Source organism: Callorhinchus milii, unplaced genomic scaffold, assembly GCF_018977255.1.
Source record: "Callorhinchus milii isolate IMCB2004 unplaced genomic scaffold, IMCB_Cmil_1.0 Scaffold2, whole genome shotgun sequence".
NCBI lineage: Eukaryota > Metazoa > Chordata > Chondrichthyes > Chimaeriformes > Callorhinchidae > Callorhinchus > Callorhinchus milii.
In genome coordinates, this window is record NW_024704743.1 from 82,431,878 (window position 1) to 82,447,386 (window position 15,509).

The 15,509-nt window shown below is 43.5% G+C and overlaps 1 protein-coding gene across 7 annotated transcripts in view; it reads right to left on the reverse strand.

The window, feature by feature from the left end:
* zgc:101716 (uncharacterized protein LOC492784 homolog) overlaps window positions 1–15,509 on the reverse strand; it is a 29,202-nt gene that overhangs the window by 3,547 nt on the left and 10,146 nt on the right. For 3 of the 7 annotated variants that reach the window (XM_007900551.2, XM_007900549.2, XM_007900550.2), the window contains exons 4-6: window positions 12,889–13,421; window positions 11,692–11,824; window positions 7,946–8,685 (exon numbers count right to left, since the gene is read on the reverse strand). In XM_007900551.2, coding sequence (XP_007898742.2) covers window positions 8,461–8,685; window positions 11,692–11,824; window positions 12,889–13,421 — 891 coding nt within the window. In that variant the 3' untranslated portion in view covers window positions 7,946–8,460. Of the gene's footprint in view, window positions 1–7,945; window positions 8,686–10,472; window positions 10,540–11,691; window positions 11,825–12,888; window positions 13,422–15,509 lie in introns of those variants that run through there. The other 4 variants (XM_042332072.1, XM_007900554.2, XM_007900555.2 and 1 more) reach the window with 4 other exon arrangements.

Here is a 15,509-nt window from a genome sequence, read left to right on the forward strand (position 1 = left end):
CTGAGGAGTAGCGGGATAGAGCAAGTGGTGTCCTTGAGATAAGGGCAACACCACCGCCACGGCGGTTGGGGCGAGGGATGTGGTGGGAGGTGTAGCCGGGTGGTGTGGCCTCCGTGAAGGGGAAGGTGTCGCCTGGGGTGAGCCAGGTTTCCGTTAAGGCCATGATGTCAACGCTCTCATCAAGGATGAGATCGTTGATGACCAGGGCCTTGTTACAGAGGGAGCGGACGTTTTGTAGTCCGATGTGGATGGAGCGGTTGACAGAAGGGTGTGTGGGGAGGGAGGGGGGTCCCGGTTGTGAGGCTGGCAGATCGCTGTACGCAAATGGGCTACCATTTTCATCTACAAAATACAGCCATGACAATCTACAGTAAAGCATATGAGACATTTTGACAACATAATAAGGCACTACATCAAATCCAAAGATTATATTTCATGTAGTTTTAGGTTTCCAGGGCATGTCCATTAATGGAGCTTCATCCAGACAGACTCCAAACCTGTCAGAACACAGTGGCATGTGTAAATGCTCAAATAATAATCCTTGCATTTGATATAGCACTTTTCACGTCTTCTAGATGTCTCAACGCAATTCACAGAATATACTGCAGAGTGAATTGACAATATATTTGGGGGCAAAACGCAGCAGCCAATTACACACAGCAGTGTCCCACAAACAGTCAGAGAGTGACAAAATTATTATTGTTATTTTTCTCAAGGGCTTCTTGTCAGACATGTGGAATAAGGAAACTTGCCCAAGGTTTCGCCTTGCCGGGAATCAAACCCAGGTATTTCTCTTGCGAAGCGAGTGCTACAGGACTTCAGGGTTCAAGTCAATCATTCAAGACAAGGAATTTGCAATGACCGAAAGTGCTTTGGGAAATGATTGGGTGAAAGGTGATTTGATTCCAGAGACAGGAAGTACTTCTTTACCCAAAGTATAATATGAGTCGGCCTGACTCAGTTGGTAGCACTCTCACCTGTTGCAGGTTGTCAGTTCGAGCCTCATGTCGGGACATTGAACTCACATAATCTAAGATGGTACTACAATACGTTGCTGGGGTTGTGCTGCACTGCTGGATGTCTTTAAATGAAACGTTAACCTGAGGTCCTGCCTGCCTGTTCAAGTGGACATTAAGTATCCCATGGCACTATTTGAAAAGTGAAGGGAATTTCTCCTGGTCAACAATCCCCCAAACAAAAATGGTCATTCACTTTCTGGGTGTTTGAGGGACAATGTTGTGTGCAAATTGGTTGCTGTGTTCTTCCCCACATAAACACAGTCACTGCATTTTACAGTACATCCTACGAAATCCCTCAAATGACATTAGCTACTCACTTCATTGCTGTTTCTGGGATATTGTTTGTAAATTGGTTGCCGCTTTCACCTACAAAATACACAGCTAGTACACTTTATAGCAGAAACCTTCAGAGAGGAACAGTTTTTTGGAAAAAGATTGAAAACCATTGCTTTATTGCATGTCCTGTGAAGCACTTTGAGACCTCCTCCTTACGCGAAAAGGGCTATAACAAATGTAAGGACGATCATTAATGAATGGGTTAGCAGCTGGAATGGGTTAGCAGAATTGGTGGTTCAAGCCACAATACTGGATTCATTTAAGAAATTTGATGCTTAATAGCTGGGCGGTAGGTAGGTTGGTATTCTTAAAAGAATTAAGAACATAAGAATTAGGAGCAGATGTAGGCTATTCGGCCCCTCGAGCCTGCCCCACCATTCGATAAGATCATGGCTGATCTTCTGACCTAACTCTGATTACCTGTCCTATCCCCATATCCCCTAATCCCTCTATTTTTTAAAAATCCATCAGTCTCAGCCTTGAAGATGTTCAAGGACTGAGCATCTACAGCCTTCTGGGGTAGTGAATTCCATAAATTCACTACCCTCTGAGTGAAGAAATGTTTCCTCAACTCTGTTCTGAAAGGCTTACCCTTAATTTTAAGACTGTGACCCCTGGTTATAGATTCTCCTACCAGGGGAAACAGTCCCTCAGTGTGTCTACTTTATCCAGCCCTTTAAGAATCTTATATGTTTCAATAAGATCTCCCCTAATTCTTCTGTACTCTGGAGAATACAGCCCTAGTTTATTCAGCCTATCCTCATAGGTCAGTCCCCTCATCCCAGGAACTAACCGAGTGAATCTACGCCGCACACCCTCTAAGGCAAGTATGTCCTTTTTTAAATAAGGAGACCAAAACTGCGCACAATACTCTAGGTGCGGTCTCACCAAGGCCCTGTACAGTTGCAGCAAGACTTCCCTACTCTTGTACTCTAACCCTTTTGCAATGAACGCTAACATGCCGTTCGCCTTCTTAGTTGCTTGCTGCACCTGCAAACTAACTTTTTGAGACTGGTGTACAAGGACACCCAAATCCCTCTGAACACTAACACTATCTAATCTCTCCCCTCTAGAAAATAATCTGTTTTTCTATTTTTGCTACCTAGGTGAATAACTTCACACTTCCCCACATTAAATTCCATCTGCCACCTACTCGCCCACTCCCCTAGCCTATCTATATCCTGTTGCAATCTTTTTGCATCATCCTCAGAGCTTACTCTCCCACCTAGTTTAGTGTCATCCGCGAATTTAGATACGTTACATTCAATGTCCTCGTCTAGATCATTGATGTAAATTGTAAATAGCTGAGGCCCAAGCACTGATCCTTGTGGCACTCCACTAGTCACATCCTGCCAATTCGAGAATGACCCGTTTATCCCTACTCTCTGTTTTCTACCCGTTAGCCACTCTTCAATCCATGCTAATATGTTCCCATTAATCCCGTGGGCCTTAACCTTGTGCAATAGCCTTTTGTGTGGCACTTTGTCAAATGCCTTTTTAAAATCTAAATATACTACATCTACTGGTTCCCCCTATCTAACCTGCTAGATACATCTTCAAAAAACTCTAAAAGATTAGTTAAGCATGACTTCCCTTTTGTAAAGCCATGTTGACTCTGCCTAATCTTGTTATGGTCTTCCAGGAATCCCATAACGACATCTTTAATTAAGGACTCAAGAATTTTCCCTACCACTGATGTCAGACTAACTGGTCTATAGTTCCCCATCTTTTCTCTCCCACCCTTCTTAAATAGCGGTGTTACGTTTGCAATCTTCCAATCAATGGGAACCATTCCAGAATCCAGAGAATTTTGGAAGATCAAAGACAAGCCATCCACTATCTTAGTAGCCACCTCTTTTAAAACCCTAGGATGTAGGCCATCAGGTCCAGGGGATTTATCAGTTTTAAGACCTGACAATTTACCTAAAACCATTTCTTTACTAATATTAATTATTGGTTCCCCTCTATTCTTGGTAGGTTTTCAGTGTCTTCTAAGGTGAAGACAGCAGCAAAGTACTTGTTTAGTGACTCTGCCATGTCTTTGTCCCCAACTGTAATTCCCCCCCGTCTCTGCCTGTAGCGGACCCACATTTACCCTTGACAGCCTCTTCCTCTTTATATATTTATAAAAACTCTTGCAGTCTGTCTTCATGTTCTTCGCTAGTTTGCCCTCATTTTCTCCCTCTTAATCACTTTTTTGGTTCTCCTTTATTGATCCCTAAAGTTCTTCCAATCCTCTGGTTTACTACTCATTTTAGTTGTTTTATAGGCTTCTTCCTTTAACTTTATACTTTCTCTAACTGCTCTAGTTAGCCACGGTTGGGCCACCTTTCCCGTGGCATTCTTATTCCTCAAAGGAATACGTGCTCGCTGGGAATTTTGCACTATCTCCTTAAACGTCTGCCATTGCTGGTCTACTGTCAAATCCTTAAGTCTAATTTCCCAGTTTATTTTAGCTAAATTCTCTCTCATACCAGCAAAGTTGGCTCTACTTAAATTTAAGACCTTTGCTTCGGACTTAACTACTTCTCTCTCTAACTTAATGCTAAATTCCATTATATTATGATCACTTTGCACTAGAGGAGCTTTAATTTCCAGTTTGCTGATCAGCCCTGCTTCATTACACAAAACACGGTCTAATATGGCCTGTTCCCTGGTTGGCTCCTCGGCATACTGATCTAGATAATTATCCCTAATACATTCTATAAACTCTTCCTCTATCATACTTTTCCCAATTTGGTTGTCCCAATCTATATGCAGATTAAAATCACCCACAATTAATGTTTTTCCTTTTCTACATACTCCGCTAATTTCCTGATTAATACCTTGAAAGAGACTGTGACTGCTGTTCGGGGGTCTATAAACTACTCCCACTAGAGTTTTCTGCCCCTTGTTGTTTCGTACTTCTAGCCATACTGACTCTACTTCCTGCTTTTCTGATTTAAAATCTTTCCTCTCTACTGTTTTTAATCCCATCCTTTATTAGCAGGACCACACCCCCCCTCCTCGTTTACCACATTGTCTATCTTTTCTATACGCCACATACCCTGGAATATTTAGCTCCCACCCTTGATCTCCCTGTAACCATGTCTCGGTGATGGCTACTAGATCATACCCGTTTGTTTCTATTTGTGCATTTAATTCGTCTATCTTAATTAAATGAAAATGACTGAAGTGCTCTCTTCACCCATAAACCTGAGGTGACCTAGAAACACAAGATGTGTTTCAAATATTTCCAAGTATTTTCTCTGTACCACTTAATAACCTGTTTTTCCTCAGTATCTATCAATCTGTCTTACTCGTAAATTGCCCAGTTGATTGATTCTGATGCTTTGGCTGGAATTACCGCAGGGCGCTGAAACCCTCATACACGCCTTCATTACATTGAGGCTCGACTATGTAAACTCACTGCTTGTCGGCCTCCCCAACTCCTCCCTCCACAGGCTGCAGATCATCCAGAACTCTGCAGCTCGTGTCCTCTTCCACACTAGGCTTCGCGACCAAATCACCCCCATCCTTGCCCAACTCCACTGGCTTCCCATCACACAGAGGATACAGTTCAAGATCCTGGTCCTCACCTTCAAAGCCCTCCACAGTATTGCTCCCCCCTACCCCTCCGGCTTCCTAACCCCCTACTATCCTGTATGCTCCCTCCACTCAGGGGGCTCTGGCCTGCTTCACGGCCCGCGCATTGCTCGCCCCACTATTGGTGGGCGGGCCTTCCGCCACCACCCTCTGGAACTCCACCCGCAGTCCTTCTATCTCACCCCCTCCCTCGCATCTTCAAGACCACCTCAAGACCCTCTTCTTCGACAGTGCGTTCAATCTCCCTGCTTCCCCCTTCCCTCCCCCAACCTGACCCTCAGCTCGGGTCTGTAATTCTGTCTGTCCAACGCCTTGGAACATCCGCCCGACCTGAAAGGAGCTGTATAAATGTAATTTTGTTGTTTCCGCGTGTAGGTGGGATGCATGGAATTCTCAGTTTGGTTTGGATACGCCTAAGCATGGTGATGGGTTTCTGAGTGTGTCAGTCACCCGACTGACAAAAAAAACATACACTTCTCCAATGTGTTGGTGTATCACATTAAATCAATGCTAAGAATTTTTGATGCATTTCAACCCACACATAAGTATACCTAAGTGCATCAGGCAAGTCAAGACAAGTTTGTTCCTTAGATTACCATTTGTATTATCTATTATTCTTGGAAATTGAATCTATAATTTATAAACAAAGGAATGACACGGGAATCTGCCGAAGGCACTGACTTGTTCGGGTACAGTTCCTCAGGCATTAAGAGCATTGGCTATCTTACCCAAGTGGCCTTCTATATGTACAGGCTTAGACAGCGAGTGTTGTTAAGCCAGCTGATGTGCAGGGAACTCGTTCTTGTTCGTACTCAATGTGGCCATACATGTATCTTTGATCACAGTAGCAAGACAGTAATCAGGAGTCAAAATGCTTTGGGTGATTTTTTCCTTCCCCCGATTAGGGGCATTGAGGTCCAGTTAACTCAGCACAGTTGAGGAACTGAACCTGGGCCTATCCTCGTAGCTATGGCTCAGTACCATACCACATAGCTTTTTATCCTGAATCATTAGAACCAAAACATATCTACCTCCGATAAATGATGTAAAAATAATTTACTTTAATACTTGTACTCAATGCTAGACCCAAAAGGTCACAGGTTCAATCCCAGTCTGTGCTGAGTTAGCTGATTTGAGTTAGGCAGCACAGAGGAGCAATAAAAGTGGTCACGAATGCCTGGACTGGAAAGCGTGGGGTGGGGGGGGGGGGAGAAAGGGAGGGAGAGGAATCTGTTATGGCTTCCTGCTCCCAATTGATCTATTAGAAAGACACATGTTAAGATAATATCACTACAGATTCTCTAACACTTAGAAATGTGAGTGTACTTAAATGCCTACTGTATTGCAGCCATGAAAATATTCAGTGTAGTATGTAATAGATTATTATGGAGCGGTTTGGAACAGAGAGAATAGATGAATAGAGAGTAGATGAATGGATATAACAATGGGCCGAGTGAACTCTTTTCAAAGAGCGGCACAGACACGATGGGCCAAATGGCCTCCTTCTGTGCTGTATAATTCTATGAAGTCTTACTTAAAGGCCTCTTCCATTGAGTGCAATATGAGGTTTGCTGCTCCGATTGGTTCTGCTCCTGGAAGTGATGTTGAATCCTCCCCACAGTATAAAGAGGTGTTACAGAACGAAGGAAATAGAACTCAAAAAATATTGTGTTATTAAGTCATACAACCCTTCTGCTCAACGGGATGTGGCAATAAACAATAGCAAAAGAAGATAGAACAGCTAATTCAACAGTCTTGCTTTCTTGTCCTGCCATTTAGCAGACGCTGTCCGACTTGGAGGGCGCTATATAAATCCAAGTTGTTGTTGTTAGCAGGTACGTTGCTATACACATTACTATGTGGTTTCCTCATTCTGAAGGGCTGGCAAGCCATGTGAACAAAAGCTCCCTCAACACAGGTCAGTCACAGTCACAGAGATTGCAGAAAACAAATTGCCCTCTGTCTCTGACAATGCAGCACATAATTTTTCCTTGGACAGATCTAATGATCCTCTTCCCTGGCTCACAGTTTTTTTTCCAGACTTCCAGCTTTCACATTCATCACATTATTGCAGAATCTCCCACTGAAGGACAGCTATGGTCCCTTCACTCTTTCACTAAACAGTTACAGAAATGTAGGTAACAACAACAAAATTAACATTTGTATAGCACTTTTCACATTGGGAGAGTGTCCCAAGGTCTGGACAATCAGTGTTTGGTACCCGAGCTAGGGTCAGGATTGTGGAGGGCGGTGGGGAAGCAGGGTGATCGAAACCACAGTCTTGAATTAGGCAAGGCAGGGGGTGAGGTAGAGGGACTGCGGGATGGAGTTCCAGAGGGTGGGGGCAGAGTGGCTGAAGGCCCGCCCGCCAATGGTGTGGCGGGCGAGGTGGGGGACATAAAGCAGGCCAGAGCCCACTTAGCGGAAGGAGCAAGCAGGTTGGTAGGGGGTTAGGAGGTCACAGAGGTAGGGGGGGAGCAAGGCGATAGAGGGCTTTGAAGGTGAGGACCAGGATCTTGAAATGTATCCTCTGTGTGATGGGAAGCCAGTGGAGTCAGGCGAGGATGGGGGTGATAGGGTCACGGAGCCTGGTGTGGGAAAGGACAGAGGCTACAGAGGTCTGGATAATCTGCAGCCTACGGAGGAAGAGTTGGGGAGGTCGACAAGCAGGAAGTTTGATTGTCAAGCCTGGATGCACAGGCAACCATAGAATCATAGAAATGTTAACACAGCAGAAAACCATGCTGACAAAAAGTCATTTATACGACTCCCAATTCCCTGTACCTCTAATACCCTTCCTCTATCTGCCTACCCAATTTTCTTTTAAATGCCCCCAGTTGACTCTGCTGTGAAAGCCACCCAGTTCATAACATTCCCTACTCACTGGAAAAAGTTCTTCACTTGTGACTGGCTCATGCCCTCCCTGTATTCAGCCACAAAGTGTTTTATGTGCTATCCTTCAAACAGTCATTAATTCACCAAGAGAGCTTACAAAGAGAAAACACTCATACGCATCCTCGTTTAAATGTAATGTTAAAAATTTTGTTTCCCATTTCCACACATTAAGAAACATAAGATCAATACTGAAGAAAAAAATTCACTTAGACCATTTTTACAATTAGAAAATGATAATCCACAGTGTATGTACATCACACAATGTAAGTAAATTACGCTTGAATTTCTGATTTGGGAAAAGGAACAAGAAGGATGCTAGTCCACACTGATGTGTGTTCCATGGTTCAGACTAGAAATATCTTGCCTGCTGGGCTGACTGTAACAAGGAGCAGACCAGCTACAGGTCAGCAATCTTAAAACGCTGTGTTGGTCTTGTGTCTCTTGTGACTAAACTGCTGTAGCCTGGGTCTGAGATACGAGTTGACTGTTTGTACGGTTCCACTGAATGACTGCATTGACTAAGTGGTTTCCGCACAAAGCCATTACACAGGGTATGCAACTACTCACTCCAAAATACAGGAACGTCTGAAGTCTTTAGCAGAGATCAAGCCACACTCACTGTCCATTATGTTTCTCTCCCCAACTTTTTCTCAGGAATGTCTGCTTTAGTTTTTGGCTGGAACAGCAGAAGGTTTAGGCTTTTGAGCTTAGTAAACCATCTCTCCTCAAAGTCAGGGTACGACTCCATTATGGCACCGGTCGTCATGGATGAATTTGGAAGAGCTGCCAACCTTTCATTTTCTGCATCATCATTTTTAAATCTGTCCATTGAAAGATCATCCCCCATCACCTACAAAGCAGACAGGACCCCAAGGAATTTAAAGTTAATGTTCACTGCAAAATGTGTGACAGAAAGACAAGTTGTGCTTATATAGCTCCTTTCACGTAAGATAATATCTCCAAGGATCTTACAGGGACATTGCAGAATACCAAGCAAGGTGAGAAGAGAAGGGGAAAACTGTGACCAAAGGCATGGTTGAAACAATAATAACACTTGCATTTGATATAGCGCCTTTTCACAAAGCGCTTTACAGAATATACTGTAAAGTGAATTGACTGTATTTGTGGGAGAAACACAGCAGCCAATTGCACACAGCAATGTCCCACAAACAGATATGGATTGAGTGACCACATTTAAAAACATTTTTTTGAAGGGATTGTTTTCCCAGGAAAAGTAATCCGTCAATCGACTAACAACCAGGTTCCTACTAACAACAATTGGGCAGAAAGCCAATGGAACATAATAAAGATGGGAGCGATGGTTATCTGGAGCCTCATGCAAAAGAGGATACAGGCTGCCATTTGTGGAGTGTGGCACACTCAAATGATTGTGAATTCAAGTCTAAAAGTCAACACGATGTGAATGGAGTTATTGGTTTTAAATGAGTTTTATGCTGAGATCAAATGTGCCAAGACTCACCGTCCAGGTTCACACATGAAGAATAGACATTGGTTAAAGTACCAGGGGTTTCCACCAGCCATGTAACCACAAAGTAAGTTGGCACCTTCAGGAGGAGTGGGGAGAAAGGCCAAACATGTACGTATAGCATAATCCATCTGACTCTTCCTGCATCGTGGTCATCTCTGGTTTATTATTTCAATGTGAACATTGGTACACAACAGTCTAGTATTCGAAACTGACCATGTAAAGCACAAGATGCCAATGTGTTTTTCTTTGCATTTAAAAAAAATCCTTTCAGCCAAACAGAATTGGTGGCACTGTGGATAATTAGAGCTGAACCAACTGATCTGCAGTATAATAAACCAGTTTATTTAAATGCCACTTCAAACAAATTCCGATACAGGCTGCCTGTACAATACAAGCTTCCAGACTCAGTAAAAAACACTGATACACTGGGCTCCTTTCCAAGTGCTTTCAAGTGCTCTGACTTGTACAGAATTAAATTGCATACATGTGCTTGGAAACCAATAGGTTTTGATACAGTTGAAAATAAAACAGCACATTCTGTTCTGCCAGCCCAGACTTTAGGCAACAGTCAAAATCACCTACCAAAATGTGGAATGTATGCTTGCAAATATTTATTATGTTGTTTCTTCAAAAATGAACAAATATGTTTCAAAAACATCTCGTACCTTTGATGGATGAACATGTCGAAAACCCTTACAAAAGACCATAGGGTCACTGAGCAGGAAGGAAGATTGGTGGATGTTAACCAAAATGCACAGTCAGAGACAGGTTTTTAACCATACTGAAGCAGGAAGAGAAGATGCAAGAGATTTTAAAGTAGCTTTCCATGCTTTTTAAAAAAAAACAAGCAGAGGCAAGGTCTGAAACATCTGCTTGGGTGCTTGGTTACATAAGTGAAGCTCAACTTAGTCCAGCAATCTACAACGCCTTCCATATATGCTGCATTTCTATTTGGCTGTTTACGCAGCTTGTTGAAGGGAACAAGCAGATGGTTGTCCTAAGTTTGCCGTGTCTAATTGTGGCCAAATTTGGTCGAGGCTGGGCTGTTCATAAAGCATCACCATTTTAAAGAAGTGCCACTGTGCAAGTATGGCATACTGCAAATCCTTATTTATATGCTGTTGTTAAACTGCAAAGTTTATCCAAACCTGTGTTGACCCATCGGAGGCATATATTCACTTTGACTCTCCCTCACTTCCCACCCAACGCACTACCCTGAAATAGAGGTGAGTTTCAAAATTGTGTCTGTGTAAATACATTCACAAATGACTGCCTTAATTGTTTATAATCAGTAAATAATAACTTGCCCGACAATATTAATAGTATTAGTAATGGAAATAGCATTGATTGGATTGTAACCAGCTTGGTTGCTAAACAAGAACAATAATTTGGAAATATATTGCAGCTCTCACATAGGATTAACATATTGAAGTGATTCATGGACATATTTGGGAGCACCAAACACCAAGTACTGAGGCAGAGGAAGGGAATTTAGGATGTTAAGGTGCAATCAAAAAGAGTTTTTTTTAAAGAGGGTTCTGAAGCCAAAGGGGAAGGTGCAAAGTAGTTTGGAAGAGTGCTCCAAGGAGTTAAGGCATAATGGCTGAATGCTTGGCTACCGATAGAGGAAGGCAGGAACGAATGGTTGAGTAGTCCAATAACAAAGGCAAGAGAATATGGCAGGTGCTATACACGAACGGTGCTATATAAATGCTATTTGTTGTTGTCGTGCAGGAGGGGATATGGGCGGCAGAGCTTTGGATGAGTTGTTGTTTGTGCAGGATAGAACAAGGCATGATTGAAGACTATCCTTGAGGTGACAAAGTGATCAATTAAGTTTTTTCAAAGCTGTAAAAGATAGGGAAGCAGGTGGGAAAGGTTTTGGAGAAAGAAGAAGGTGGTTTTGGCCACAAACCAAAAGTATGGTTTGAAACAAAGCTGTGGGGTCAAGCAAAACACCAATGTTACACATTACTCAGTTAGCCTGGAGTGAGCAGCTAGGGAGATTGAGAATCAGAGCCAGAGCCAAGAAGGCACAGGTAAGGGCCAAACATGAATTAGTATTGTATTGCCTTTCACCTTGAGGAAGTTTTAAGACTCCATCCAGGATATGATATTGATCAGACAGTCGATCAAAACAGCAATGGCTCTGGAAGTGAAGGGGGAAACTTACCCAAAATTCCGCCGCCAGGATTCTAACCTGCATCAAACTCTAGTAACTAGAGTAGGAATTTAGTTGCAAACTAAACTGTGTTAAAGTGGAATTTTCATAAAGTGGTGCAGCATACTTCTGGTTTCCATATTAAGGAATCCAGTTAGAAATAGCTGTCTATTAACAACAGGAAACTAAACTCAACTATACTGTACCTCAGTTAGTGCACTTAGCGCCTCCTCCCGGAGCCCCAAGTTGAAGACCTCTTGTGCGATCTCCTCTTGGGCATTCAGGTTCCTCTCCAGAACAAACGAAGACTGCTGAGGCTTCACCATCTGCAAAAGAAGTCTGATGGCAGACAAAATGACTGACTGTTTAGCATTCCTGACTTGCAAATCAATTCACTGCACTGTAAGGTAGCTGCAGCAATACATACATTGAGTTTTCACACTCAGTGAAACTGGACACAGATTTATCAGCTCAAAAGCTGAATTCACCGCGATGCCGGTATTTAATTATAACTTCTGTTATTGCAATCCTTAGAGGGTGCAGTTTGAGAAATAAAACAGAATAGAAAATAAACAAAAATGTATTGTTAGGTGGTAACAATTGTAGTTTAGAATATATTTACATGTAATCTGACATTATGTAATCCTTACATTTAGTATAGCACCTTTCACATTCAGGAGAACATCCCAAAGCGCTTCACCAGAAATACTGTAAAGAGTAATTACTGTGTTTTGAGGCCGAACTAGTTTCAACTGAAGAGAAATCAATTTAAAAAAAACTTCATGGTTTAGACTCATCTGAATTGAGATATCGGTACACTGAGGCACACTCCTAAGTAGAAGTCATGAAGTATCAAAAAAACTATTATAAATTAAAAAGTGCTTTTCATCTGATGAGGAAATTTGAAGGTTACCAAGGTAAATGATAAATACTTATTCACAAACAAGGTGACTTGAGTGTAATTACTCATGACTTTACAGTAGTGGTCAACATACAGTATGACAGATTTGATAGAGAAATGGCACATCTTCTTAACACAGTATTTCTCATGTGAAATACTGTGTTACTAATAGCACAAGTTTCTTTACGCTTCTGTTTACCTTGCAGTAAGCAGTAAGTAGAAACCCGGTTCTTAGTCGATTGGCGGATCGCTTTTCCGGGGGTAATAAACCCTTAAAAAAATATTTTTAATAATAATTTGGTCACTCAATCCACAATTGTTTGTGGCACTCTGTTATACGCAATTGGCTGCCACGTTTCACCCACAAAATATACTTTATATATACCACTTTATAGTATATTTTGTCAATCCACTTCACAGTATATTCTGTGAAGCACTTTGAGACGTATCGAAGATGTGGTGCTATATCAATGTAAGGATTATTATTATATTGTGTGCTTACCTTGCTCTTACCAAGGAGGAGCATGTGAAAAGCCATAGGTCATCTAGATTTACTCGTGTCTCAGAGCTGCATTCTACGTGATCTGCACCACCTGAAAGAAAGCAGCTGCTGTTTTCTGCTCCTTGTGGTCTCTTTCTACAGTCTGCAGCCAAGTTGCCATTTTCTTCTTCAAGCAGACTGGCACAATCCCTTTGCCCTATGTGGCTTTCACTCAGAAGTTTTGATCGCGTACAGCCTTGAGATGAAGCTTTAGAGATTTCAGTCTCCGTTGATGTTACACCAATTGACTTTTGTTTGGTACAGAGTACGTTCTTGTGGGTCAGGACTGTTAACCCCACTGGAGATGATATGCCCTGAACAAGACGCAGATAAGTTGCAGCCAGTTTTTTCCAGGACCATGGGTTGAAAGGATGCAATGAAACTAGCTCTTGCAGGCAAGAAAGTTCTTTAGTCAAGCACCCAGCACTCTGATAAATCAGAATAAGGAGGTTGAGCAATGCTGTTAGATGGTCTGTGTTCGTTACCTCGAGTCTCTATCAAAGAAAATAAAAATATAGATCATTAAATAACAATACACAATTCAAGGGTACTTTATAAAATGCTTAGGAGCTGGGGAGGAACTTTCCAGGAAATCTTTTTCCCCTCCTAATTCGCCATAGTTTTGTGGTTTTTTACATTTTTTGAAGAGGGGGAAAAAGGGATGGAGAGGCAGAGGGAGGGAGAACACATATATATGTACAGTATGTATAATAAGATGCCTCTGGATTAGAAGGTTGTGGATTCAACTTTCAATTCACAACAACAACAACAACAAGATTCCATTTATAAAGCGCCTTTCACGTCAGGAGGACGTCCCAAGGCGCTGCACAGTTGGGTCATGACCCGAGCAGGGGGGAAATGGTCAGGGTGAGGGAAGGGAGGGAGTGAGGATGGGGGAAATGGTCAGGGTGAGGGGAGGGAAGGGAGGGAGCGAGAAGGGGGAAGAGAGTCGAGAGGGGAGCTGAAGGCTCGGTCAAAGAGAAAGGTTTTGAGACCGGCCTTGAAGGAGGAAAGGGAGGAGGCGGTGAAGGCACTGGGGGATAGAGTTCCAGAGCCTCGGGGCTGAGAGGCTGAAGGCCCGGCCACCGATGGTAGGGCGGTTGGGGCGGGGGACGTGGAGCAGACCGGAGCCGGAGGAACGGAGGGTACGGGCAGGTAGGTAGGGGGATAGTAGGTTGGAGAGGTAGGAGAGAGCAAGGCCGGGAATGGCCTTGTAGGTGAGGATGAGGATCTTGAAATCAGAAATTCAGAACTTGAACTGCAAGTAAATGTCACTGAATTGTCAGAGATACTGACTTTAAGATTAAGCATTAAACAGGTCCTGTTTACCTGTTCTTCAGATGGACGTTAAAAATCCTGTTGTAATGTTTAAAAAGAGAAGGGATTTTTTTCTTGGTTTCCTGGCCAACATTTCCTCAAATAAAGTAGTTAATCACTTCATGGTTGAATATAGTGGAGCTACTGGAGCAAATGGCTACTGCATTTGTTTACAAAAACAGCCACTGTTCTCAAACTATGTGGTTTCTTTTGTTAATTAGCAGAAGGAATGCTTTGACAACCACAACAACTTGGATTTATATAGCGCCCTCCATGCCGGACGGTGTCTCAAAGAGCTTTACAGTAACAGATCCCAGGGCCGAGCCAGGGGGAGGGGAGGAAGGTGACCAAAGGTGCGGTTAAAAAGAAAGGTCTTCAGCAGAGACCTGAAAATAGGAAGAGAGGGGGCGAAGTGAAGGGAGTGAGGAAGGGAGTTACAGAGCCTTGGGGCATAGTGGCTGAAGGCACGGCCACCGAGGATGGAGCGGAGGACTCGGGGAGCAAGGAGATGGCCAGACCCGGTGGAACAAAGGCAACGGGCACTGTTATAAAGAGAGAGATCAGAGAGGTAGGGGGGGTGCAGAGGAGTGGAGGGATTTGAAGACAAGGGTGAGGATCTTGAAATCGATCCTCTCTGGGACAGGGAGCCAGTGCGCTCTGGCAAGGATTAGGGTAATCGGGGAGCGGAGTTTGGTGCGGGTAAGAATGCGGGCGGCAGAGTTTTGTATAATCTGGATTTTATGATTGGTAGTGGAGGGGAGGCTGTCGAGGAGGGCATTTGAATAGTCCAGCCGAGAGGTGACAAAGGCATGGACCAGGGTTTCAACGGCTTTCGGAGAGAGGTATTGGCGGAGACAGGAGATGCGTCGGAGGTGGAATGGTAGGGGGTTAGGAGGTTGGAGAGGTAGGGGGGAGCAATATCGTGGAGGGCTTTGAAGGTGAGGACCAGGATCTTGAACTGTATCCTCCGATGGGAAGTCAGTGGAGTTGGGCAAGTATGGGGGTGATACGGTCGGGGAGCTTAGTGTGGGAGAGGATACGGCTGCAGAGTTCTGGATGATCTGCAGTCTGCGGAGGGAGGCGTTGGGGAGGCCGACAAGCAGTGAGGCTGCATAGTCGAGCCTCAATGTAATGAAGGCATGCATGAGGCTTTCGGCAGCCTGTGGTGTGAGACAGTGTCGGAGTCGGGCGACGTAGTATAAACAGCTTCACTAATATCTAGAATCACACACTACTTTAAATCTGCCCTAATCTACACATTCTGT